This window comes from Rattus norvegicus, chromosome 14, assembly GCF_021556685.1.
Source record: "Rattus norvegicus strain SHRSP/BbbUtx chromosome 14, alternate assembly SHRSP_T2T, whole genome shotgun sequence".
NCBI classification, from domain to species: domain Eukaryota; kingdom Metazoa; phylum Chordata; class Mammalia; order Rodentia; family Muridae; genus Rattus; species Rattus norvegicus.
The window spans coordinates 88,455,017-88,482,287 of record NC_141547.1 but is presented as its reverse complement, the minus strand read 5'-3'; the positions used below and the strand labels follow the sequence as shown (position 1 = coordinate 88,482,287).

General features: G+C 39.4%; 1 protein-coding gene across 1 annotated transcript in view; it reads right to left on the bottom strand.

The window, feature by feature from the left end:
- Abca13 (ATP binding cassette subfamily A member 13) overlaps positions 1 to 27,271 on the bottom strand; it is a 484,842-nt gene that overhangs the window by 290,332 nt on the left and 167,239 nt on the right. Inside the window, exons 33-35 of the mRNA XM_087584614.1 lie at positions 26,711 to 27,040; positions 24,039 to 24,108; positions 22,361 to 22,492 (exon numbers count right to left, since the gene is read on the bottom strand). Coding sequence (XP_087440740.1) covers positions 22,361 to 22,492; positions 24,039 to 24,108; positions 26,711 to 27,040 — 532 coding nt within the window. The remainder of the gene's footprint in view (positions 1 to 22,360; positions 22,493 to 24,038; positions 24,109 to 26,710; positions 27,041 to 27,271) is intronic.

Genomic DNA, 27,271 nt, shown 5'->3' with positions numbered 1-27,271 from the left:
GGAGAGCTAAACCTTCAGAGAAGCAGACAAACCTGGGAAACCAGAAGAGACTGCTCCCTGCACACACATCTCGGACGCCAGAGGAAAAAGCCAAAGACCATCTGGAACCCTGGTGCACTGAAGCTCCCGGAAGGGGCGGCACAGGACTTCCTGGTTGCTGCCGCTGCAGAGAGCCCCTGGGCAGCACCCCACGAGCGAACCTGAGCCTCGGGACCACAGGTAAGACCAAATTTTCTGCTGCAAGAAAGCTGCCTGGTGAACTCAAGACACAGGCCCACAGGAACAGCTGAAGACCTATAGAGAGGAAAAACTACACGCCCGAAAGCAGAACACTCTGTCCCCATAACTGACTGAAAGAGAGGAAAACAGGTCTACAGCACTCCTGACACACAGACTTATGGGACAGTCTAGCCACTGTCAGAAATAGCAGAACAAAGTAACACTAGAGATAATCTGATGGCGAGAGGCAAGCGCAGGAACCCAAGCAACAGAAGCCAAGACTGCATGCCATCATCGGAGCCCAATTCTCCCACCAAAACAAACATGGAATATCCAAACACACCAGAAAAGCAAGATCTAGTTTCAAAATCATATTTGATCATGATGCTGGAGGACTTCAAGAAAGACATGAACACACTTAGGGAAACACAGGAAATCATTAATAAACAAGTAGAGGCCTACAGAGAGGAATGGCAAAAATCCCTGAAAGAATTCCAGGAAAACACAATCAAACAGATGAAGGAATTAAAAATGGAAATAGAAGCAATCAAGAAAGAACACATGGAAACAACCCTGGATATAGAAAACCAAAAGAAGAGACAAGGAGCTGTAGATACAAGCTTCACCAACAGAATACAAGAGATGGAAGAGAGAATCTCAGGAGCAGAAGATTCCATAGAAATCATTGACTCAACTGTCAAAGATAATGTAAAGCGGAAAAAGCTACTGGTCCAAAACATACAGGAAATCCAGGACTCAATGAGAAGATCAAACCTAAGGATAATAGGTATAGAAGAGAGTGAAGACTCCCAGCTCAAAGGACCAGTAAATATCTTCAACAAAATCATAGAAGAAAACTTCCCTAACCTAAAAAAAGAGATACCCATAGGCATACAAGAAGCCTACAGAACTCCAAATAGATTGGACCAGAAAAGAAACACCTCCCGTCACATAATTGTCAAAACACCAAACGCACAAAATAAAGAAAGAATATTAAAAGCAGTAAGGGAAAAAGGTCAAGTTACATATAAAGGGAGACCCATCAGAATCACACCAGACTTCTCGCCAGAAACTATGAAGGCCAGAAGATCCTGGACTGATGTCATACAGAACCTAAGAGAACACAAATGCCAGCCCAGGTTACTGTATCCAGCAAAACTCTCAATTAACATTGATGGAGAAACCAAGATATTCCATGACAAAACCAAATTTACACAATATCTTTCTACAAATCCAGCACTACAAAGGATAATAAATGGTAAAGCCCAACATAAGGAGGCAAGCTATACCCTAGAAGAAGCAAGAAACTAATCGTCTTGGCAACAAAACAAAGAGAATGAAAGCACACAAACATAACCTCACATCCAAATATGAATATAAAGGGAAACAATAATCACTATTCCTTAATATCTCTCAATATCAATGGCCTCAACTCCCCAATAAAAAGACATAGATTAACAAACTGGATACGCAACGAGGACCCTGCATTCTGCTGCCTACAGGAAACACACCTCAGAGACAAAGACAGACACTACCTCAGAGTGAAAGGCTGGAAAACAACTTTCCAAGCAAATGGTCAGAAGAAGCAAGCTGGAGTAGCCATTCTAATATCAAATAAAATCAATTTCCAACGAAAAGTCATCAAAAAAGATAAGGAAGGACACTTCATATTCATCAAAGGAAAAATCCACCAAGATGAACTCTCAATCCTAAATATCTATGCCCCAAATACAAGGGCACCTACATACGTAAAAGAAACCTTACTAAAGCTCAAAACACACATTGCACCTCACACAATAATAGTGGGAGATTTCACCACCCCACTCTCATCAATGGACAGATCATGGAAACAGAAATTAAACAGTGATGTCGACAGACTAAGAGAAGTCATGAGCCAAATGGACTTAACGGATATTTATAGAACATTCTATCCTAAAGCAAAAGGATATACCTTCTTCTCAGCTCCTCATGGTACTTTCTCCAAAATTGACCATATAATTGGTCAAAAAACGGGCCTCAATAGGTACAGAAAGATAGAAATAATCCCATGCGTGCTATCGGACCACCACGGCCTAAAACTGGTCTTCAATAACAATAAGGGAAGAATGCCCACATATACGTGGAAATTGAACAATGCTCTACTCAATGATAACCTGGTCAAGGAAGAAATAAAGAAAGAAATTAAAAACTTTTTAGAATTTAATGAAAATGAAGATACAACATACTCAAACTTATGGGACACAATGAAAGCTGTGCTAAGAGGAAAACTCATAGCGCTGAGTGCCTGCAGAAAGAAACAGGAAAGAGCATATGTCAGCAGCATGACAGCACACCTAAAAGCTCTAGAACAAAAAGAAGCAAATACACCCAGGAGGAGTAGAAGGCAGGAAATAATCAAACTCAGAGCTGAAATCAACCAAGTAGAAACAAAAAGGACCATAGAAAGAATCAACAGGACCAAAAGTTGGTTCTTTGAGAAAATCAACAAGATAGATAAACCCTTAGCCAGACTAACGAGAGGACACAGAGAGTGCGTCCAAATTAACAAAATCAGAAATGAAAAGGGAGACATAACTACAGATTCAGAGGAAATTCAAAAAATCATCAGATCTTACTATAAAAACCTATATTCAACAAAATTTGAAAATCTTCAGGAAATGGACAATTTCCTAGACAGATACCAGGTATCAAAGTTAAATCAGGAACAGATAAACCAGTTAAACAACCCCATAACTCCTAAGGAAATAGAAGCAGTCATTAAAGGTCTCCCAACCAAAAAGAGCCCAGGTCCAGATGGGTTTAGTGCAGAATTCTATCAAACCTTCATAGAAGACCTCATACCAATATTATCCAAACTATTCCACAAAATTGAAACAGATGGAGCCCTACCGAATTCCTTCTACGAATCTACAATTACTCTTATACCTAAACCACACAAAGACACAACAAAGAAAGAGAACTTCAGACCAATTTCCCTTATGAATATCGACGCAAAAATACTCAATAAAATTCTGGCAAACCGAATTCAAGAGCACATCAAAACAATCATCCACCATGATCAAGTAGGCTTCATCCCAGGCATGCAGGGATGGTTTAATATACGGAAAACCATCAACGTGATCCATTATATAAACAAACTGAAAGAACAGAACCACATGATCATTTCATTAGATGCTGAGAAAGCATTTGACAAAATTCAACACCCCTTCATGATAAAAGTCCTGGAAAGAATAGGAATTCAAGGCCCATACCTAAACATAGTAAAAGCCATATACAGCAAACCAGTTGCTAACATTAAACTAAATGGAGAGAAACTTGAAGCAATCCCACTAAAATCAGGGACTAGACAAGGCTGCCCACTCTCTCCCTACTTATTCAATATAGTTCTTGAAGTTCTAGCCAGAGCAATCAGACAACAAAAGGAGATCAAAGGGATACAGATCGGAAAAGAAGAGGTCAAAATATCACTATTTGCAGATGATATGATAGTATATTTAAGTGATCCCAAAAGTTCCACCAGAGAACTACTAAAGCTGATAAACAACTTCAGCAAAGTGGCTGGGTATAAAATTAACTCAAATAAATCAGTTGCCTTCCTCTATACAAAAGAGAAACAAGCCGAGAAAGAAATTAGGGAAACGACACCCTTCATAATAGACCCAAATAATATAAAGTACCTCGGTGTGACTTTAACCAAGCAAGTAAAAGATCTGTACAATAAGAACTTCAAGACACTGAAGAAAGAAATTGAAGAAGACCTCAGAAGATGGAAAGATCTCCCATGCTCATGGATTGGCAGGATTAATATAGTAAAAATGGCCATTTTACCAAAAGCAATCTACAGATTCAATGCAATCCCCATCAAAATACCAATCCAATTCTTCAAAGAGTTAGACAGAACAATTTGCAAATTCATCTGGAATAACAAAAAACCCAGGATAGCTAAAGCTATCCTCAACAATAAAAGGACTTCAGGGGGAATCACTATCCCTGAACTCAAGCAGTATTACAGAGCAATAGTGATAAAAACTGCATGGTATTGGTACAGAGACAGACAGATAGACCAATGGAATAGAATTGAAGACCCAGAAATGAACCCACACACCTATGGTCACTTGATTTTTGACAAAGGAGCCAAAACCATCCAATGGAAAAAAGATAGCATTTTCAGCAAATGGTGCTGGTTCAACGGGAGGGCAACATGTAGAAGAATGCAGATCGATCCATGCTTATCACCCTGTACAAAGCTTAAGTCCAAGTGGATCAAGGACCTCCACATCAAACCAGACACACTCAAACTAATAGAAGAAAAACTAGGGAAGCATCTGGAACACATGGGCACTGGAAAAAATTTCCTGAACAAAACACCAATGGCTTATGCTCTAAGATCAAGAATTAACAAATGGGATCTCATAAAACTGCAAAGCTTCTGTAAGGCAAAGGACACTGTGGTTAGGACAAAACGGCAACCAACAGATTGGGAAAAGATCTTTACCAACCCTACAACAGATAGAGGCCTTATATCCAAAATATACAAAGAACTCAAGAAGTTAGACCGCAGGGAAACAAATAACCCTATTAAAAAATGGGGTTCAGAGCTAAACAAAGAATTCACAGCTGAGGAATGCCGAATGGCTGAGAAACACCTAAAGAAATGTTCAACATCTTTAGTCATAAGGGAAATGCAAATCAAAACAACCCTGAGATTTCACCTCACACCAGTGCGATTGGCTAAGATCAAAAACTCAGGTGACAGCAGATGCTGGCGAGGTTGTGGAGAAAGAGGAACACTCCTCCATTGTTGGTGGGATTGCAGACTGGTAAAACCATTCTGGAAATCAGTCTGGAGGTTCCTCAGAAAATTGGACATTGAACTGCCTGAGGATCCAGCTATACCTCTCTTGGGCATATACCCAAAAGATGCCTCAACATATAAAAGAGACACGTGCTCCACTATGTTCATCGCAGCCTTATTTATAATAGCCAGAAAATGGAAAGAACCCAGATGCCCTTCAACAGAGGAATGGATACAGAAAATGTGGTACATCTACACAATGGAATACTACTCAGCTATCAAATACAACGAGTTTATGAAATTCGTAGGCAAATGGTTGGAACTGGAAAATATCATCCTGAGTGAACTAACCCAATCACAGAAAGACATACATGGTATGCACTCATTGATAAGTGGCTATTAGCCCAAATGCTTGAATTACCCTAGATCCCTAGAACAAACGAAACTCAAGACGGATGATCAAAATGTGAATGCTTCACTCCTTCTTTAAATGAGGAAAAAGAATACCCTTGGCAGGGAAGGGAGAGGCAAAGATTAAAACAGAGACTGAAGGAACACCCATTCAGAGCCTGTCCCACATTTGGCCCATACATATACAGCCACCCAATTGGACTAGATGGATGAAGCAAAGAAGTGCAGACCGACAGGAGCCGGATGTAGATCGCTCCTGAGAGACACAGCCAGAATACAGCAAATACAGAGGCGAATGCCAGCAGCAAACCACTGAACTGAGAATAGGTCCCCTATTGAAGGAATCAGAGAAAGAACTGGAAGAGCTTGAAGGGGCTCGAGACCCCAAAAGTACAACAATGCCAAGCAACCAGAGCTTCCAGGGACTAAGCCACTACCTAAAGACTATACATGGACTGACCCTGGACTCTGACCCCATAGATAGCAATGAATATCCTAGTAAGAGCACCAGTGGAAGGGGAAGCCCTGGGTCCTGCTAAGACTGAACCCCCAGTGAACTAGTCTATGGGGGGAGGGCGGCAATGGTGGGAGGGTTGGGAGGGGAACACCCATAAGGAAGGGGATGGGGGAGGGGGATGTTTGCCCAGAAACCGGGAAAGGGAATAACACTCGAAATGTATATAAGAAATACTCAAGTTAATAAAAAAAATAAAAAAAATAAAAAAAATAAAAAAAAAAAAAGAAATCCAGGAAAATGCAAACAAAAAAATGGAGAAGATTAATAACTCCCTTTAGGAAATTAAGAAAAAAAATACAAGCAAGCAGTTGAAGGAAAGTAATAAAACTGTTCTAGAACTGAAAATGGAAACAGAATCAATAAAGAAATCATGAAAAAAGAAATTCTGGAAAAGATGTAGTCATTAAAAAAGAAAATCCAGATGAAAGTTTCGCCAACAGAATACAAGAAATAGAAGAGACAATCTCAGGTGTTTAAGCTTCTATAGAAGAAATGAACACATGGGTCAAAGAAAATGTTAAATATAAAATATAAAAACCTCCAGAAAGAAAACATCCAGGAAATCTGGGACACTATAAAAAGATCAAACCTAAGAATAATATGAATAGGACTGAGCCCTTCAACATCAATCATTAAGAAAATGTCCTGAGGTGTAGTCAAGCTGCAGGAGCCCTACAGTCCAGACTGCACCCCAACATGTATGGACCCAGTCAAATAGCTCCTTGCACCCAAATCCCATGGGAAGGAGAGCTAGACCTTCAGAGGGGCAGACATGCCTAGGAAACCAGAGGAGACTACTCTTTGCCCACATTTCTGACTCCAGAGGAAAACGCCTAGCACCATCTGGGCCCTCTGTGCTCAGGGACCCAGAGAAGGAGGGGCAGGTCCTTCTGGTTGCTACCCTCATGGAGAGCTGAAACCTAGCACCGAGGAGCAACTTCAGGTCCAAGACCAGAGGTAAGAACAACTTTTCTGCTCCAACTGACCTGCCTGGTAGACTCGGACACATGCCCGCAGGAACAGCTGAAAGCCAGTGGACAAGAAAGACTAAATGCCTGAAAGCAGAACACTCTGTTCCCATAACTGGCTGAAAGAAAACAGGAAAACAGGTCTACAGTACTCCTGACACACAGGCCTATAAAACGGTCAAGCCACTGTCAGAAATAGCAGAACAAGGTAACACCAGAGACATCAATGGACTCAATTCCCAAGTAAAAAGACACAGATTAAAAACTGGATATGCAATGAGGACCCAGCATTCAACTGCCTATAGGAAACACACCTCAGAGACAAAGACAGACACTACCTCAGAGTGAAAGGCTGGAAAACAACTTTCCAAGCAAATTGTCTGAAGACGCAAGCTGGAGTAGCCATTCTACTATCAAATAAAATTGATTTTCAACCAAAGTCATCAAAAAAGAAAAGGAAGGACACTTCACATTCATCAAAGGAAAAATCCACCAAGATGAACTTTTAATCCTAAATTTCTATGCGCCAAATGCAAGGGCACCTACATTCATAAAAGAAACCTTACTAAAGCTCAAAACACACATTGCACCTCACACAATAATGGTAGGAGATTTCAACACCCCACTCTCATCAATGGACAGATCATGGAAACAGAAATTAAACAGAGACATTGACAGACTAAGAGAAGTCATGAATCAAATTGACTTACCAGATATTTATAGAACATTCTATCCTAAAACAAAAGAATATAGCTTCTTCTCACCACCTCATGGTACTTTCTCCAAAATTGACTATATAGTCGGGCACAAAACAGGTCTCAACAGATACAGATATATAGAAATAATACCATGCATCCTATTAGACTACCATGGCTAAAGTTGGTCTTCAATAACAATAAAGAAAGAACACCACATATACATGGAAGTTGAACAATGCTCTACTCAATGATAACCTGGGCAAGGAAGAAAGAAAGAAAGAAATTAAAGACTACTTAGAATTTAATGAAGGTACAACATACCCAAACTTATGGGGCACAATGAAAGTTGTGCTTAGAAGAAAACTCAGAGCTCTAAGTGCCTACAAAAAGAAACAAGAGAGAGCATATATCAGCAGCTTGACAGCACACCTAAAAGCTCTAGAACAAAAAGAAGCAAATACACCCAGAAAGAGTAGAAGTCAGGATAATCAAAGTCAGAGCTGAAATCAACCAAATAGAAACAAAAAGGACTATACAAAGAATCAACAGAACCAAAAGCTAATTCTTTGAGAAAATCAACAAGATAGATAAACCCTTAGCCAGACTAACCAGAGGACACAAATTAACAAAATCAGAAATGAAGAGGGAGACATAACTACAGAATCAGAGGAAATTCAAAAAATCATCAGATCCTACTACAAGAGCCTATATTCAATAAAACTTGAAAATCTGAAGGAAATGGACAATTTCCTAGACAGATACCAGGTACCGAAGTTAAATCAGGAACAATTAAACCAGTTAAACAACCCCATAACTCCTAAAGAAATAGAAGCAGTCATTAAAAGCCTCCAAACCAAAAAGACCCCAGGTCCAGATGGGTTCAGTGCAGAATTCTATCAGACCTTCATAGAAGACCTCATATCAATACTATCCAAACTATTCCACAAAATTGAAACAGATGGATCACTACCGAATTCCTTCTATGAAGCCACAATTACTCTTATACCTAAACCACACAAAGACTCAACAAAGAAAGAAAACTTCAGACCAATTTCCCTTATGAATATCGACGGAAAAATACTCAATAAAATTCTGGCAAACCGAATCCAAGAGCACATCAAAACAATCATCCACCATGATCAAGTAGGCTTCATCCCAGGCATGCAGGGATGGTTTAATATACGGAAAACCATTAATGTGATCCATTATATAAACAAACTGAAAGAACAAAACCACATGATCATTTCATTAGATGCTGAGAAAGCATTTGACAAAATTCAACACCCCTTCATGATAAAAGTCCTGGAAAGTAAAGGAATTCAAGGCCCATACCTAAACATAGTAAAAGCCATATACAGCAAACCAGTAGCTAACATTAAACTAAATGGAGAGAAACTTGAAGAAATCCCACTAAAATCCGGGACTAAACAAGGCTGCCTACTTATTCTATATACGTCTCGAAGTCCTAGCCAGAGCAATCAGACAACAAAAGGAGATCAAAGGGATACAGATTGGAAAGGAAGAAGTCAAAATATCACTATTTGCAGATGATATGATAGTATATTTAAATGATCCCAAAAGTTCCACCAGAGAACTACTAAACCTGATAAACACCTTCAGCAAAGTGGCTGGGTATAAAATTAACTCAAATGAATCAGTAGCCTTCCTCTACACAAAAGAGAAACAAGCCGAGAAAGAGGTTAGGGAAACGACACCCTTCATAATAGTTCCAAATAATATAAAATACCTCGGTGTGACTTTACCCAAGCAAGTGAAAGATCCTTATGATAAGAACTTCAAGCCTCTGAAGAAAGAAATTGAAGATCTCAGAAGATTGATAGATCTCCCATGCTCATGGATTGGCAGGATTAATATAGTAAAAATGACCATTTTACCAACATCTACAGATTCAATGCAATCCCCATCAAAATATCAATCCAATTCTTCAAAGAGTTAGACAGAACAATTTGCAAATTCATCTGGAATAACAAAAAACCCAGGATAGTTAAAACTATCCTCAACAATAAAAGGACTTCAGGGGGAATCACTATCCCTGAACTCAAGCAGTATTACAGAGCAATAGTGATAAAAACTGCATGGTATTGGTACAGAGACAGACAGATAGACCAATGGAATAGAATTGAAGACCCAGAAATGAATCCACACACCTATGGTCACTTGATTTTTGACAAAGGAGCCAAAACCATCCAATGGAAAAAAGATAGCATTTTCAGCAAATGGTGCTGGTTCAACTGGAGGTCAATATGTAGAAGAATGCAGATCGATCCATGCTTATCACCCTGTACAAAGCTTAAGTCCAAGTGGATCAAGGACGTCCACATCAAACCAGACACACTCAAACTAATAGAAGAAAAACTAGGGAAGCATCTGGAACACATGGGCACTGGAAAAAATTTCCTGAACAAAACACCAATGGCTTATGCTCTAAGATCAAGAATCGACAAATGGGATCTCATAAAACTGCAAAGCTTCTGTAAGGCAAAGGACACGGTGGTTAGGACAAAACGGCAACCAACAGATTGGGAAAAGATCTTTACCAATCCTACAACAGATAGAGGCCTTATATCCAAAATATACAAAGAACTCAAGAAGTTAGACCACAGGGAGACAAATAACCCTATTAAAAAATGGGGTTCAGAGCTAAACAAACAATTCACAGCTGAGGAATGCCGAATGGCTGAGAAACACCTAAAGAAATGTTCAACATCTTTAGTCATAAGGGAAATGCAAATCAAAACAACCCTGAGATTTCACCTCACACCAGTGAGATTGGCTAAGATCAAAAACTCAGGTGACAGCAGATGCTGGCGAGGATGCGGAGAAAGAGGAACACTCCTCCATTGTTGGTGGGATTGCAGACTGGTACAACCATTCTGGAAATCAGTCTGGAGGTTCCTCAGAAAATTGGACATTGAACTGCCTGAGGATCCAGCTATACCTCTCTTGGGCATATACCCAAAAGATGCCCCAACATATAAGAAAGACACGTGCTCCACTATGTTCATTGCAGCCTTATTTATAATAGCCAGAAGCTGGAAAGAACCCAGATGCCCTTCAACAGAGGAATGGATACAGAAAATGTGGTACATCTACACAATGGAATATTACTCAGCTATCAAAAACAACGGCTTTATGAAATTCGTAGGCAAATGGTTGGAACTGGAAAATATCATTCTGAGTGAGCTAACCCAATCACAGAAAGACATACATGGTATGCACTCATTGATAAGTGGCTATTAGCCCAAATGCTTGAATTACCCTAGATGCCTAGAACAAATGAAACTCAAGACTGATGACTAAAATGTGAATGCTTCACTCCTTCTCTAAAAGGGGAACAAGAATACCCTTGGCAGGGAAGAGAGAGGCAAAGATTAAAACAGAGACTGAAGGAACACCCATTCAGAGCCTGCCCCACATGTGGCCCATACATATACAGCCACCCAATTAGACAAGATGGATGAAGCAAAGAAGTGCAGACCAACAGGAGCCGGATGTAGATCGCTCCTGAGAGACACAGCCAGAATACAGCAAATACAGAGGCGTATGCCAGCAGCAAACCACTGAACTGAGAATAGGACCCCCGTTGAAGGAATCAGAGAAAGAACTGAAAGAGCTTGAAGGGGCTCGAGACCCCATATGAACAACAATGCCAAGCAACCAGAGCTTCCAGGGACTAAGCCACTACCTAAAGACTATACATGGACTGACCCTGGACTCTGACCCCATAGGTAGCAATGAACATCTTAGTAAGAGCACCAGTGGAAGGGGAAGCCCTGGGTCCTGCTAAGACTGAACCCCCAGTGAACTAGACTGTTGGGGGGAGGGCGGCAATGGGGGGAGGGTTGGGAGGGGAATACCCATAAGGAAGGGGAGGGGGGAGGGGGGAGGGGTATTTTTGCTCGGAAACCAGGAAAGGGAATAACACTCAAAATGTATATAAGAAATACTCAAGTTAATAAAGAGAGAGAGAGAGAGAGAGAGAGAGAGAGAGAGAGAGAGAGAGAGAGAGAGAATTGAAGCGTAAGGCCCTGGGTTCGGTCCCCAGCTCCGAAAAAAAGAACCAAAAAAAAAAGAGAATTGTAAAATTTATAATAAAAATCAGTAGGCTGGTAAAAAAAAAAAAAAAAAAAAGAACTTCAGTCACCTATTGGGAATGCTAGAAATTGTTCATATTTCCTCTCTTATCTTACTGTACTTTGTTTATTCTGAACATTATTATTAATATTTCACTGTTTTAGAAAATTCCATGGTTCATGCAATGTCTTATGATAATAATACTTATCATCATCACCACCATTATTATTGTTTGGAGGGGCATACATGTCATAATACCTATTATATATTGAAATCAGAGGACAACTCGTGGGAGTTGGTTTTCCCTACCTACCATGTGGGTCCTGGGGATTGAAGTGCCTAGGCTTGGCAGTAGGCACTGTTGCCTGGTAATCCGTCTCCCACACCCCAAATAAACATGACTATTCCAGTCTCTACAGAGGGCAAAATACCTGTGTCTGTTGGTTGTCTATTAAAACCACATTGAAATGTCAAAAAAATAAAATAAAATAGAAGATCCTATTAAGGTACAAGAAGCACACAAAGCACCAAATAAATTAGACCAAAAATAAAAGTAGTCTCACCATATAATGATCAAAATTCTTTCCCAATATGCAAAAGGGCCTAGACAGATGTGCTATAGACTCTAAGAAATCACAGATGTCATCCCAGATCACTATATCCAGCAAAACTTTTTATTACCATAGATAAAGAAAATATAAGATACTACTTGCTAAAATCAAATGTAAACAATGTCTATCTACAAATCCAACTCTACAGAAGATGCTGGAAAGAAAACTCCAACCTAAAAATATTATCTATAGCCATGAAAGCACAAGAAATAAATGATCTCCCACCAGCAAAATCAAAAGAAGGGTAACAGACACACTCACCACCACCACCACCAGCAGCAGCAGCAGCAGCAACAGCAAAGTAATAGGAATCAACAATCACTGATCACTAATCTCTCTCAAGATCAGTGATCTCCATTCCCCTAATAAAAAGACACGGACTAGCAGAATGGATGTAAAAACAGAAATCATCCTTTTCTGCTCCCCCAAAACCACATCTGAATATCAAGTGTAAACATTGCCTCAGGGAAAATGGTTGGAAAATAATATTCCAAGCAAATGAACTAAAGAAATAAGATGGTGCAGTCATTTTAATTTCTAACAAACTAGATATCAAACCAAAACTATCAAGAGAGACAGAGACAACATGCTTATCAAAAGAAAAATCCACCAAGAGGGCATTTCAAATCTTAACATCTATACCCCCCAAACAAGGACCCCTGAGTTTGTAAAAGAAACACTCCCACAGATTAATCACATATTTAAACCTCACCACTGATAGTGAGAGACTTCAATGCCCCACTCTCTTCAATGAATAGGTCAAAAACTAAAGAGAAAAATACTAGAGTTTACCAATAGAGCTAAATACAGAGCTGTTATAATTCAAATGCACTTAACAGATAATTACAGACCATTTTTACCTGAACACAAAAGAAAATACCTCTTTTTCTACACCGGTTGGAGCTTTCTCCAAAATTGACCATATACTTGGACACAAGACTACTCTGAACTGATTGAAAAACATGAAAATAACCCCTTGTATCCTATCAGACCACCATGAACCGAAGCTGAATATCAACAACAACTTACCAACCTATAGAAACTGAGAATCGGGGCTGGGGATTTAGCTCAGTGGTAGAGCGCTTACCTAGGAAGCGCAAGGCCCTGGGTTTGGTCCCCAGCTCTGGGAAAAAAAGAACCAAAAAAAAAAGAAAAGAAGAAAAAGAAACTGAGAATCTCTCTAGTGAATGAAAAATGGGTTAAGTTCAGAAATGAAGAAATTAAACACTTTCTAGAAACATTTCCTGAAAATGAATACACAGCATATCGAAACCTATGAGACACAATGAAAGCTGTGCAAAGAATGTTCACAAAGCTAAATGTCTGCATTAAAAAAAAAAAAAACTGAAGAGATCTCATACCAGCAACTTACCAGCTCTGGCACTCACAATAGCAGTGCTTGATCTTTATTAGGCATTGCTGCTGGAGCAGATTAATGATTCTATCAACAACCTAGGAATGAACTTAGAAATGTAGACTTGGCAGCAATGACCACCCTCCTTGGAAAACATTTAGAAGAATAGATTGTTAGAGAAGCTAGGTTAAGGTGTTTTTGCTAGTGGCTCTGATGTAGAAAAGCTTAGGGAACAATGTGAAGTTCAGAAAGCGGCATGCTCTTAATAAAGAGGTTCTAAGGGAACAAAACAATGGCAGGACTGGCTGACATGACTCTCACTGAGGCTGGTGATGATTGAGTTCTTGTACCTCAGCTTCCTGATATGGTTTAATGAAATTTGTTGATGACTAGATACACATTCTGAGGATTTAACATAGATATGACTGATTGTTTTTTACATAAAAATTTAGATTTGTGATATTTTTAAGATTCTTATAAGATATATAATAAAATACTTGATCCTTCCTTTATAGCCACAAATTGCTGTCTGCCAGTAAGGAAAACTGGATGAGCAAATTACCTGGATTGCTCACACTTTGCTAATCTATAACAAGTTACTTAGTTATGAATGTATGTAGGTTCTTGAGAATAATTTGTTTTTTTACCTGTACTATGTAATGCCTTTTCACATACAGGTATTGGGAAACATACTGTTTTCATATACATTCACTAGAAGAAAAATAGATTGTAGTCACATTATAATTTTATACTGCTTGAAAGATTTTGTTGGGATATATAAACTATGGAAGAAAAAAAATAAAAATAAAACGTGTGTTAGCGCTTATTCCATCTACCAGGTATGTGTATATGTGTGTGCAGACATAGATAAATAGATAGAGGATGGATAGATAGATAGATAGATAGATAGATAGATAGATAGATAGATAGATATATAGATACTTAGATGTAGAGACAGATGATAGAGTTAAGTGTGTGTGTGCGTGTGTGTGTGTGTGTGTGTGTGTGTGTGTGTGTGTGTGTGTGAATTTTCTTTCTTTTTTTTCATTCTTGCCAATCCCCAAGAGCTAAGAGTTTTGAGTTTCTTGCTGATACAGGGAGTACCAGCCCATTGAATCCAGCTTCGGTCTCTCAGAGAAAAATCTGCTGAATGATTTCTCTGATCTCTGGCTGCACTAGCAGCCCTCATCCGTTGCTATCAGCAGTGACCCTGACACCCCTTCTAATGCTGACTCTCTCAGCTGCCATCAGCACTGACCATACTTCCCTGCCTGCCTCAGTTTACCCCTTGGATGACGAAGCTGGAATTGGACACCTTTTACACAAACCGAGGGCTGAATTCAATAAAATAGAAACAAAGAGAACATTAGAAGGAATCAATTAAACAAAGAGTTGGTGCTTTGAGAAAATCAATAAGATAAACAAATCCTTATCCAAACTAACGAAAAGGCAGACAATGAATATCCAAATGAACAAAATCAGAAAAAAAGGAGGATATAACAACAGATACTGAGGAAATCCAGAGAATCATAAAAACATATTTTAAAAAAAAAAAACTATACTATACAAAATACAAAAGATTTTGGGAAATCTAAAATAAATATTTTCTAGATGGATACCACTTAATTGTAACTTAAATCACGATCAGATAAATATTTTAAGTAAATCTATAACCCCTAATGAAATAAAAGCAGTCATTAAAAGTCTCAAAAAACAAACAAACTACCTAGGGCCAGATGATTTTAGCTCAGAATTCTCCAAGACTTTCAAAGAAGTTCTAACACCAATATGCCTCAAACTATTCCACAAAATAGAAATAGAAGGAAACTGTCCTATTCATTTTTGCCACAATTTACTCTGATACCTAAACCACATACAGACTTCACAAAACAAAACAACTACAGATCAAGTTTCCTTATAAACATAGATGCAAAAATACTCAATAACCTACAAATGAAATCCAAGAACATGTCATAAAGATCATATAGCATGGCCAATTAGATTTCAACCATACATGCAAGGATGGTTCAGTATATGAAGATGAGTAAATATAATCTACCACATAAGCGAACTAAAAGAAAAAACTATATGATCATCTCATTAGATTCAGAAAGGGCCTTTGACGAAACCCAACACTTCTTCATGATAAAAGACCTGGAGAGTTTAAAAATATAAGAGACATATCTAAGTATAATAAAAGTAATTTACAGCTAGCTTATTGCTAACATAAAATCAAATGGAGAGAAAACTCAACTGCACTAAAATCAGGAACAAGTCAAGGCTGTCCACTCCTTATCTATTCAATATGGTATTTGAAATTTTAGCTAGAGCAATATGACAACTGAAGATCAAGAGAATACAAATTGGAAAGAAAGAAGGCAAAGTATTGTTATTTACAGATAATTACAATAATATACATAAGTGACCCTAAAATGCCACCAGGGACCTACTACTGTTGAGAAACACCTTTAGCAAATTAGCTGGATGCAAAATTCACACACACACACACACACACACACACACACACAATCAGCAGTCATTTTATATTCTAAGAATCTCAAAAAATATAAACCATCTTGTGGTAACTCTCCCCAAGCAAATGAAAGAATTGTATGATAAAAACCAGGTCTTTGAAGAGAGGAATTAAAGAAGGTATCAGGGAATGGAAAGATCTCCTGTGCTCATGCATCATAAAAATGACATAATAAAAATAGCCATCTTACCAAAACCCATTCAGAGATGCAATGGAATTTCCATCAAAATTCCAATACAATTATTTACTTACCTTGATAGGACAACTCTATATTTCATGTGGAAAAACAAAAATCCCAGGACATCTAAAATAATTCTGAAGAATAGAAGAATTTCTAGAGATACCACCATTCCTAATTTCAAGTTATACAACAAAGCTAGAGTAATAAAACAAATGGTATTGACATAAAAACAAATGTGTTGATCAGTGGAACTGAATCAATGACTTGGGCATAAATCTATACACCTACGGACACAGGATTTTTTCATTAAGATATCAGAAATATACAATGGAAAAAAAGAAAGCGTCTTCAACAAATGATGCTGGTCAAACGGAATAGCTGCATGTAAAATGCAAATAGATTCATATTTACAACCTACACAAAACTCAGGTCCAAGAAGATCAAATACCTCAACATAACCAGACCTACTGAGGCTGATAGAAGAGAATATCCTTGAATGCATTGACCCAGGAGAGGAATTTCTCAACAGAACACCAAAAGCGCAGGCATCAAGAACAGCAATTAATAAATGGGACCTCATGAAACTGAAAAGCTTCTGTAAGGCAAAGAGAAGAAACCACCATCCTTTGGACAAAGCAGCAGCCTACAGAGTGGGAAAAGATTTTTACCAATTCTACACCCAACTGAGGTCTAGTTTCCAAAATATGTTAAGAACACAAGAAACAAAATACCAAACAAACAAACAAATGAGTAATCCAATTTAAAAAATAGGGTAGAGACTTAAATTGAGAATTCTCAACAGAGGAAACTCAAATGGCTAAAAAACAAAGAAATGGTCAACATCCTTAGCCATCAGAGAAATGCAAATCAAAACAACCCTGAGATTCCACCTCACACCTGTCAGAATGGTTAAAATCAGAAACACAAGTGACAGCTCGTGCTGGTGACGATATGGAGCAAGGGCAGCACTCCTCAATTGCTGGCAGGAGCACAAACTTGTACAGCCACTATGGATACCAACATGATGGTTCTTCCCGAAGTTCAAATCCATTTACTTCAAGGCCCAGCTACACCACTCATGGGCATATGCGCAAAGGAAACTCCGCCATACCACAAGGACATTTGCTCAACCATGTTCATGGTGGCTTTATTCACAATAGTCAGAAACTGGCAACAACCTAGATGTCCTTCTACAGAGAAGAGTGGATAAGAAAATTTGGTACATTTACACAATAGAGTATGACTTAGCTGTTAAAAAATGTGTCATCATTAAATTTGCAGGCAAATAGATAGAACTAGAAAAAAATTATCCCAAGTGAGGTAGCTTGAACCCAGAAAGAGAAATATGATATGTATTCACTTATAAGTGTATAATAGCCATTAAGTAAGTGACAACTGAGTTACCATCCACAGACCCAGAGAAGTCAGGTAAAAAGTTAGATGGGATGCATGGATCTTCCTAGGAGGGATAAATAGAATAGATTATACAGGTATACTAGGAAATGGTAGGTTTCGGGAAGAAAGGATCGGTTAAGGGGAGAGATGAGGCAGAGGAAGAGAGTGTGGACACAGATTCAGAGGCTGCCAGAATTGGGGGTCTCTGGAGGGGGACATGAAAACCTGATGCAGGGGAAACTGTCTGGAATCTATGAAGGTAATCCTATTGAGGATTCCTAGTAATGGTGGATATGGGGTCTCATCTGGTCGTATCTTATTGCCAGGCAGGGGCTTTCAGAGATGGAACTGCATTGCATTCAATTGAGTTGTTGGCTAGTGGGGATCCATGGAAAGCCCCAAACAACCTGTCCGTGGCTAAGACACAAAGTTGATCTCTGCAAACTGAAAGCAGGGCTCCTTTGCCAAGGACAACATTTACAGAATTCATTGAACATGGAGAAGGGGAGCTGGTGCCTGTACAGAGACTTTACCCCTCAATTCTAGTGTCTTTGATGCAGGAAGATACTCCATAGGCTGCCAAAAGGGAAAGTGGACAATAACCCAGCTATGCTAGAGAGTGCTAGAGCAGTGGTGGCACAGAACGTGAGGGGATAGCCAATCAGTGTCTGCTTTGACCCAAGGTCCACTCCACAAGAAGGAAACTATACCCAACATGGCTACCAAAACCCAGAGCTTAGATAGGTAGCCCAGAGACCTAGGGGAAAAATCAAATATTACTGTTTTTTTTAAGTATCACTAAAATGACTCCTAATGCTATTTGACTACACTCATACATCACTGTCTTAGCTAGTCATCATCAGAATGGCTTTCTCTGGCAGCAGATGGAACAGATACAAAGACCCACAGCCAGAGGTTACATGGAGAGGGAGTCTACATTAGAAGTCTCCCCCAAATTCCTCCCTAAAGAGCTCAGGAAATCCCATGGAGATTTCATATCCATTGGGTATGGAAAACACTGGGAGAACAAGGCATTTGAAATCAGCTAAATAAGGAACATACAAGTTCACCCAAAGTGAAGAGGCAAGCCCAGGCCTGTGTGGGTCTTCACCAGGTCCTCTGTGTATATATCACATCTTTTAACTTAGTATTTTATATGGGACTCCTGACTGAAAACACCTGGGTCTCTGATGCTTGTGCCTGCTCTTTTGACTCTTCTTCCTGTTGGGTTGCTATGACCAACTCTGATATGATAGTTTTGCTTCATCTTGCTATATTTTATTTTGTCATATTTGGTGGCTATCTCTTAGAAGCCTGTTATTTTATAACGAGAGACAGAAAGGAAGTGGATCTGGAGGGGACAGAGGGAGAAAAAAAGTGGGAGAAGTAAAGGGAGGGGAAATGATAATCAGGATATATTGTATGAGAAAAAAATCTATTTTCAATAAAAGGAAAAATAAGAATCAGCCAGTATCATTGAGAATTTTAAATCTGGAAATTTCCCTCAGTGAGAACACAGAATCAATTGTCTAGAGGTCACAAAAGTTGTACCTATCGCTGCCACCCAAACTTGATTGTTTGAGTCTTCCAGATGGTTAGTTTTGAAGGTATGAGGGGGTCATGGAGAGCACTTGTGGCTTGGCAGGATGAGAGGATGGGAGAGGCTACTGGTAATGATGGAACATTAGTAGCAGTGAAAACTCCAGGATTTAAGGGTCATGGAGACAGGTTGAGACTTGGTCACTCGGTGGCAGGGTCAGAGTCCCTGAAAAGAGTCCAAGAGAGACTATTGTGTAATGGGCAGAGCAGGCACAGTAGACATCCCAGCTGTCCTATTTTGGATGTCCTAGTGCCATAGGATGGTACCGAGAATAGCAACAGCTGTAGAGTAAAGCCAGCCTGAGCCTGTGAGGCAAGTTGTATGTGCTATGGATGGCAGAACCAGAGAAATGCTGCTTCCACAGCTCTGTGAAGCCCAGAGGATTTAGGGTGGGTCAGACATTAAAAATTGAATGCTTTACACTGTTGAAGTTTGGCTTTGCTTTGATTAGACTGTGGTACTGCTTCAGTTCTATCTTGTTGCGTTAAGAAAGGATGGGACTTACTTATGCTTTTACAGGAACTCACAGTTGAGGGACTTTACAATTTTAGAGAGGCCTTTATCTCTTAAAGAGACTTTGGATATTAAAAAAGCCTGAACTTTTAAAGTAGTTGATTTTTTAAAGACTATGGGGCTTTTAAAAGTTGGGATGTTTTGTATTATGATATTGATATTAGTATGAGACCCTGAGGATGAAAGAAAGTAAAGAAAAGTAAAACTTAATAAGTTATATAGCTTAATGAGTTATATGTTTAGGTGTCAAGTGGGCATGAGACAATTTTTTCTGATTAGGTTTTGTCAATGTGACTCAAACCTAGACATCTGAGATAAGGGGGGGCCACAATTGAGAAAATTCATTCACTAACACTGGCCTATAAGCAGGCCTCTGTGGCATTTTCTTAATTAATGATTGATGTGGGAGGGTCCTGCCCTTAGTGGATTGAACCACCTCTAGGCTGGTGGCCCTGGGTACTGAACAAGCCTTGAGGAACAATCAGTAAGCAGCATTCCTCTCTTGGCCTCTGTGACAGCTCCTGCCTCCAGATTCCTTCCTTGTTTGAGTTCTTGCCTTGACTTCCCTCAATGATGGTCTGTAATATAGAAGTGGAAGCTGAGGTAAATGCTTTCCTCCCCAAGCTGCTCTTGGTTATATTCTTACCACAGCAACAAAGCCCTTCATTAAGGCATCAGGATTCTTGTACATTATGTTTTGACAGAGCAAAAGAAGTCAGAATATTCCTGGTCCTTGAACACTGTCATCTCCTCTCAGCACTGTGGAGGGTAGCCTGATGTTACTGGATTTTGTGATTGTAGGACCCTTTCCTTTGCCCTTGGAGTTCAAGACATCAGCCATTCTCTATCCAAACACATGTTTCTTCTTCAGAATTGTGTATGTTGTATAATGATCACTTGCTGGCCACATTCAGCTTGACTTCTGGGGACTCTTCTTGATTGCCTTTGGTTCCAGCTAATATTATCTCCTCTAAGGATCAGCGTCCTGCACAAACACCCTCAAAATCCATTCACCTTTTCATCTTTATTTTTGTTGATTCCTCCTTCTGTTCCAGGTACTTTTATGGCTGATTCACTGCCTTTTTCTCCTCAATGTTGGTATTACTGGGGTTTGTCTCCATTTCTAGCTTGGCTTGTTTCTTTCTTTTACAAAAATATTTGTATAGTTTAGGATTTATTTTGAAGTGTGCGTATGTGTACATGTGTCTATGTGAATATGTGCACATGAATGAAAGTGACCACAGAAGTCAGAAGAAGGTTTCTGGTGCCCTGGGGCTGGAGTCATAAGTGGCTGTGGCCTGCCTGGCCTAGGTATTAGGAACTGAACCCACATCTTCTGCAGGAGCAGCCGGTACTCTTAACCACAGGGCCATCGCTCCAGCCCCTCTGCTCTTTCTCTATGCTCATAACTGCATTCTCACTCTGTAAAGGAACAGGACAGACTCCCTATTACAAGGATTTTTATTACATCCTTCGTCTTGTCACTACCCAACCACTTCTTATCCAGCTGCTTGCCAACTTTGGCCTGCTAGGTTCATTTTATTACTTTCGAATTTCATGCAATCCTAGTTTTCCCAAAACAAATTACCCAGTGAGTTTGGACTGCCTGTCTATTATTAAGACCCCATTTTCATACCTATGAAAATGTCTTTTCAATGACCTATGGTTTTTATGTGTGCTAGTCTTCAAGAACTCTATGAGATTCCCAACTCTTAAATGGAGTTTCACAAGTAAAACTGTGATTTATTTTTCCACCCATCTCTCCATTTTCATTTGCATGTTTGGAGTCTCTACAGTTTATAATTTTAAAGGTTAGAGGTCAATTCTTCTGGAAAATATGGAGCCAGAGTCACAAGAAAATTCCACAATAAATTATACCATCCATATGTCAGTTCTAAAAAGATGCTTTTTGAAATTGCTCTATAAATTTTCTGTTTTTTAGCCTGGTCAAAATGGTAACTACATGTCTCTATTTCTGTTGAATCAGCAGACTATTCCTATCTTGACCCTCACTTCCCATAATGATTCTCAGCCACCTGCCTCTAGGTTATGTGTGCTACATTAAAAAACAAAAAACAAAAAACAAGCAAACAAACAAAAAAACAAAAAAAAAAACCCAAAACCTGGATGAGGAAGTAACTCCTAAATGCACCCCCTTCTAGCACACTATTCTACCATCCACTTCCCTGCCTGGCTTCCTCATGAATCTACAAATCTATTTCTTGCTCGACTGCCCCAAATGAGTTCTTGTCACATGCTCTCCCCATTCCTATCACTTACTCTCCAACCCTCCTCTAGAGGCCCCAGACTCCTTTAACATGACCCCATGACCTTCTCATGCACACATCTTTCATACACTTGTTCTTAGTTAACAGGGTCGTGCTTTGTGGTCTACAGGCCTACAGCCTATTGAGAGCCACTGATGGGTTCCAGTCTACTTTGTTGTCTTATGAAAATGAAGACTTCTTACCAGGGACCAAGTTGCTGAAATACCATCCACCCAAAAAATAAAGGATTGAATCAAACAGAATCATCCAGCAGACCCAGCCAAATGTCATGCCCCCTGGCTCTGGAGCTCGGTACATGTTACCCCACTGGATCCCTGCCAGAGAAAAATGAACAGAGTTACTTGGGCTTATTCTTTGACTGTAGGTTTGATGAGAGAGTTGACTAATTCTACAAGAGTCTCGTGTAAAACAAAAAGCAAGATGATACTAACAATGCTAAGCTTTCAAAGGCAGCATTAGCTTGTGGAATCTCACCTCGGTTTCAGAGGAACCCATAAGCATCCATTAACATCATGTCAACCTCAGGCTTTTCAAAACTCTTTGAAAGTCATTAGTAGCTAGTTATATTGATTCAACTGAACAGCAATTTTATATTTATGGACAAAAGAATTGTTTAATAAAACTTTTAATAGTATAATATTCTGCTTTTGGAAAATGTATTAAATAATATATAGAAGGTCTATGGAGAAAAAAATCATTATTTCTTATGTTTGTGATTTATTTCTGGATTATAATATAAGTTGAGAACATTATTCCTCTTTCTATTCACTGTAGCACTAAGTTAGACCCAGTTTGAAAAGTTGTAACCACTATGTACTTATCATTTGGACCAAAATAATCAATTAATTTAACTGTGATTTAGTTTAATCTATTTTCTTCTATATCTTCTTGGTCCAGTTTTTACTTTGACGATCAGTTGGAAGAAAAGTAAGGGAAAGAACATTTAAGATCAAAGGGCTTTTTAACGTATTTTATTAAAAAAGTTGGATAAATCAGTACAAAGTCATTGGCCATTGCAATAACATCCAATGATAAGTTTCACCTATGGCTTATATTTTGTTTTAATTCCAAAACATACCCCAGAACAATATTGAATATCTAAAACACATATGTTCTTACTTAAGAGTTCATGATAAAAATCTCAATGTGAGAAAAAGTTACTGGCAATACATTTTAAAATTATTTTAAGGGGCTGGAAATATAAACCAGATGGTAAATTTCCTTGCTACACACATACAAGGCATTAGGTTTAGCCCCTAGCACTGTATAAACCAAATATAGTGGTGTATTCCTGTGATCCAAGGATCCAGTGTTCAAGGTCATGCTCAGTTACATAGAGAGTTCAAATCCAACTTGAGCTAGAGAATTTATTTCAAAATAAAAAGTATATAGATAAATATGCATGGAAAAAGAAGGTGACAATCATGAACTTTTCTTTGCCAATTAGACTTAAGACCCAGGAAACCATGAAGGTCAGAGGGGGACAGGTGGTAAAGTCTTCAAATAGACTTGGTCAACCACAGTCTAGCAGATGGAAGGCATGTGCATACCACACAATTGCAAGAATCTAGAAGGTCAGTAGATTGAATGTGTACCATAGCAAGACCTATGCACTGGCCTGGATCTTCTGCTACACTTAGGTGCCGTCTGCAGCAAGAGATGCTGTGATGTGATTATTCGTGACTGTTCTCAGAACCATAGTAACTAGGTAAGGGGAAGGTTACCATCAGCAGAACCAAATGCTAGGATCTCCTTCTAAATTTATCACTTGGTAACAAGACTTACTCCTGGTTCAGTTGTTTGACAGCTGTGTGTTCGCAAACCCTGAATGACCTCTTTCTGAAGAGGTCATTCTCTTACCTTCTTCCTGTCCTTCCAGAAATGTAATGAAAAAGACTCCTTGTCCGAAGGCTGTGGTTGAAAGTAAGCACTGCCGGGGTGGATGGAGGGAGGGGAAAACAGCCATTAGTGTTTGATTGTGACCACTGGAAACCCACAACACCGAATTCTAAGAAGACACTTCCCAATTCAAAGGATACCATTGCTTCAGGCAGTGACTTAAACATCTGAGCCTGAAGGGATTAGTCAGACCACTCTGAAAACCATGCTCACTCGCTTGTTTTTAATGTTAAAATGAATCATTTCTGTTCAGTGCCACACTCAACGTGTCATAAATTTAGTGCACTGACTACAGAGATATGTAACACAAAACAGTGGGAAACGGAATCAAGCAATTTGCTATTTCTTATTATGAAATGTATGCCTTGGAGCCCTCTCTGAGCAGACTGATGCAATATCTACACACGTCTACACCAGAAAAGGGAGTGAACTAAAGGAAGCTGTTGGTTCGTGTTCAGTAGAAGAGGACAGTGTAAAAAAGGTGTAAAAAACCACTGAGAAAGCACCATACACTTAAAATACAACGTGCCCGAGTTAGAAGTCATCACTAGCCAGAAAGTATTTGCATGTGCAAAACATATGCTGCCTGGGCAGATGCCTGAGACTTAAGGCCTGAAATGCAAGCAAAAGTGAGAGCATGTGAATGTTCGCTCGGGTCTTCATTTCTTTATATGTTCATACCTTTAAGGAGTTTATGAGCAGGCAGCAGCAAGGGCCCCATTTGTATTAATTATTCTAGGAATACCTGATTAATTTTAACATAAAACTATTGCTTCTATGTTGCTGGAGGTGGGATGTAAGTTAATCAAGATGATGAAAACGTATCAGTGAACAGATACAAATTCAATAGAACAATTCATCTTATGTATGCATAGCAGTATTAAGTATATTTGGCTACAAACAAACAGATTTAAAAAAAAAAAACAGAGTAGCCTGGCCCACTATTACTTGTCTATAATCCCTGCTACTTGGGAGTTAAGGCAGGAAAACTGCAACTTCAAAACCTACATAGGATATAGAGCGAGTTCAAGGGCAGCTGGGGTAACTTAAGAGAACTCTTTCTCAAAAGAAAAAGGTTTAAAAAAATTGTGGAGCAACTGTCGATTATATTTCAGGGACTAGATTCAATCCCCAGTGTCAGAAGAAAGGCAACAAACACAATACTGAATTGTTACTTAATTGAGGTTGGAGAAATTAATTCGGCTGTCATGCATGCACTTGCTCTGAGGCTCTAGATAAGCACAGAAGGTATTCTCTACCCCGGGAATAAGTGACACACTCATCATTCAAGAATTCCATGATGAAAAGAAAATTTTTTAAAAAGCCTTTCTGGTTTTTTTTCCTGAGAATTTCATGTGACTACTGTATTTACATAATTTATCCCACCCCCTCCCCCTTTAATTTTTCCTGTGCCCCACTGTCTCTCTAAAATTCATGAAGTTTTATTTAATTGTTGTTACACACACACACACACACACACACACACACACACACACATTGAATCTATTTAGTGTTGCTCATATGTGTATATGTTTAGGACTGACTATTCAGGATCAAATACCCCAGCAGTCATTCTTGCTTGTCACTCTTCACCTAAGGGTGGCTAAGGGTGGAGCCTTGTGGGATTTCCTTCCTTCTCATGTCAACTGCTAGTGTCATGTCTCATTTAGGTGACCATATTGTTGAGACGTCGTGATACAGCTTCCCTGTGAGGTGGGGCACCATCTCACAGCAGACTTCCTGACCCTCTGCTTCTTCCAATCTTTCCAGCTCTTCTTGACTACTGTTTCCTAAGCCTTAGATGTTGCCTTGTGGATGTCTCTACAAGGGGCAGGGCACCATATGGTCTACTGTTTTCTACACTTTCACCAATAGTAGGTTTCCAAATACTTCTTAGCAATCCAGGGGCTGAAAATGTCCCCGAACTCCTCTCTAAGTGATTCTTGTCACACCTTCGAACAGACTGTTATTTCAGGATATGGCTGGCCCATTGGAAGAAAGGATACAAACTGGTAGATAGAACTCGAGCTCTGTGAGGAACCCGATCTGATAGTCACATATTTACCCTCTCTACATGGGCTGATTTCCTACTATGTGTCAGGCACAGTGCCTGCCAGACAGCAGTCAAGAAAGAATCTGTTGCTGTCTTCTGCATATTTTATCCTGCAGACATGGAAGCAGTCTCACTCCTCTTCAGAGCATACATTTCAAATGGATGAGGGATTCTGACACAGCTAACGGAGAGATCTTTCCACTTAATGTGAGATAACTCATGATGCTTCAAGAAAAATGCTTATTTTTAACTTCCAAAATAGCTTCAGAAATCTATTTCTTTCCATGCATGAAACAAAGAGAACCCAAAGTTATATGTTTCCTTGAAGAGGATGCTGACTTCCCAGAATCCTCAGAGAGATCCCATTACAGAAAACTGACAATTCTTAATGGCCTGCCACTATATCACTGCAAGTCAATGAACCACCACTGCAGTTCTGCATCTGTGGGCAGAATACAGAGTAGAGACCTCAGATGCTCCATATAAGTCAGAACAAGACAGACTGGCAAGCTGGGGATATGCCATGTTTAGAGGGCACCTATTGGCTTTACTTAGCATTTTTACAGAACAGCTTACTCACCAGAAGGGTCTGAAGAGCAAAACTGAGTTGGTTATGTAGGACCAACAAGACCACATAGGGCAGGAAGCTGATCATGTACCCCAGGCTGGTACACAGGGCTGCTGTATTAGCTTTGTTGAAAAACACACTTAGGAAGTAGCTCAGCATGACAGCTGACACCCCAAAATTCAGCAAGTAAAGGAAAATGATAAAGGCATCACTGTGCATGAAGATGCCACTCATCTTCAGAATGAGAGCGAGGGCAGCACTGCTCAGAGCCAGGGTGGCCATGTTCTCCAGGAACCAGGACAGGAAGTGGATGACCGGATGCAGCCCCATTATTCGCATGTACTGTGGGGGAAGCAAAAGGAGCCTAGAGTTATCACTGCAGTGGACACTCGAGAAAAGTGAGATGAGGTAACAAGCAAGAGGAACACCAGGAGAAAAATGAACCATTTGGTTTGGCAACCAAGCTCAAGGAAGGATATTAAGAAAGTCAATTCCTCCTAAAGTAGTTCTCCCAAAGACCTGACATCATATCCATTCTCTATGTTCTTGGGGAGAAACCTGAAGGCAGCCACA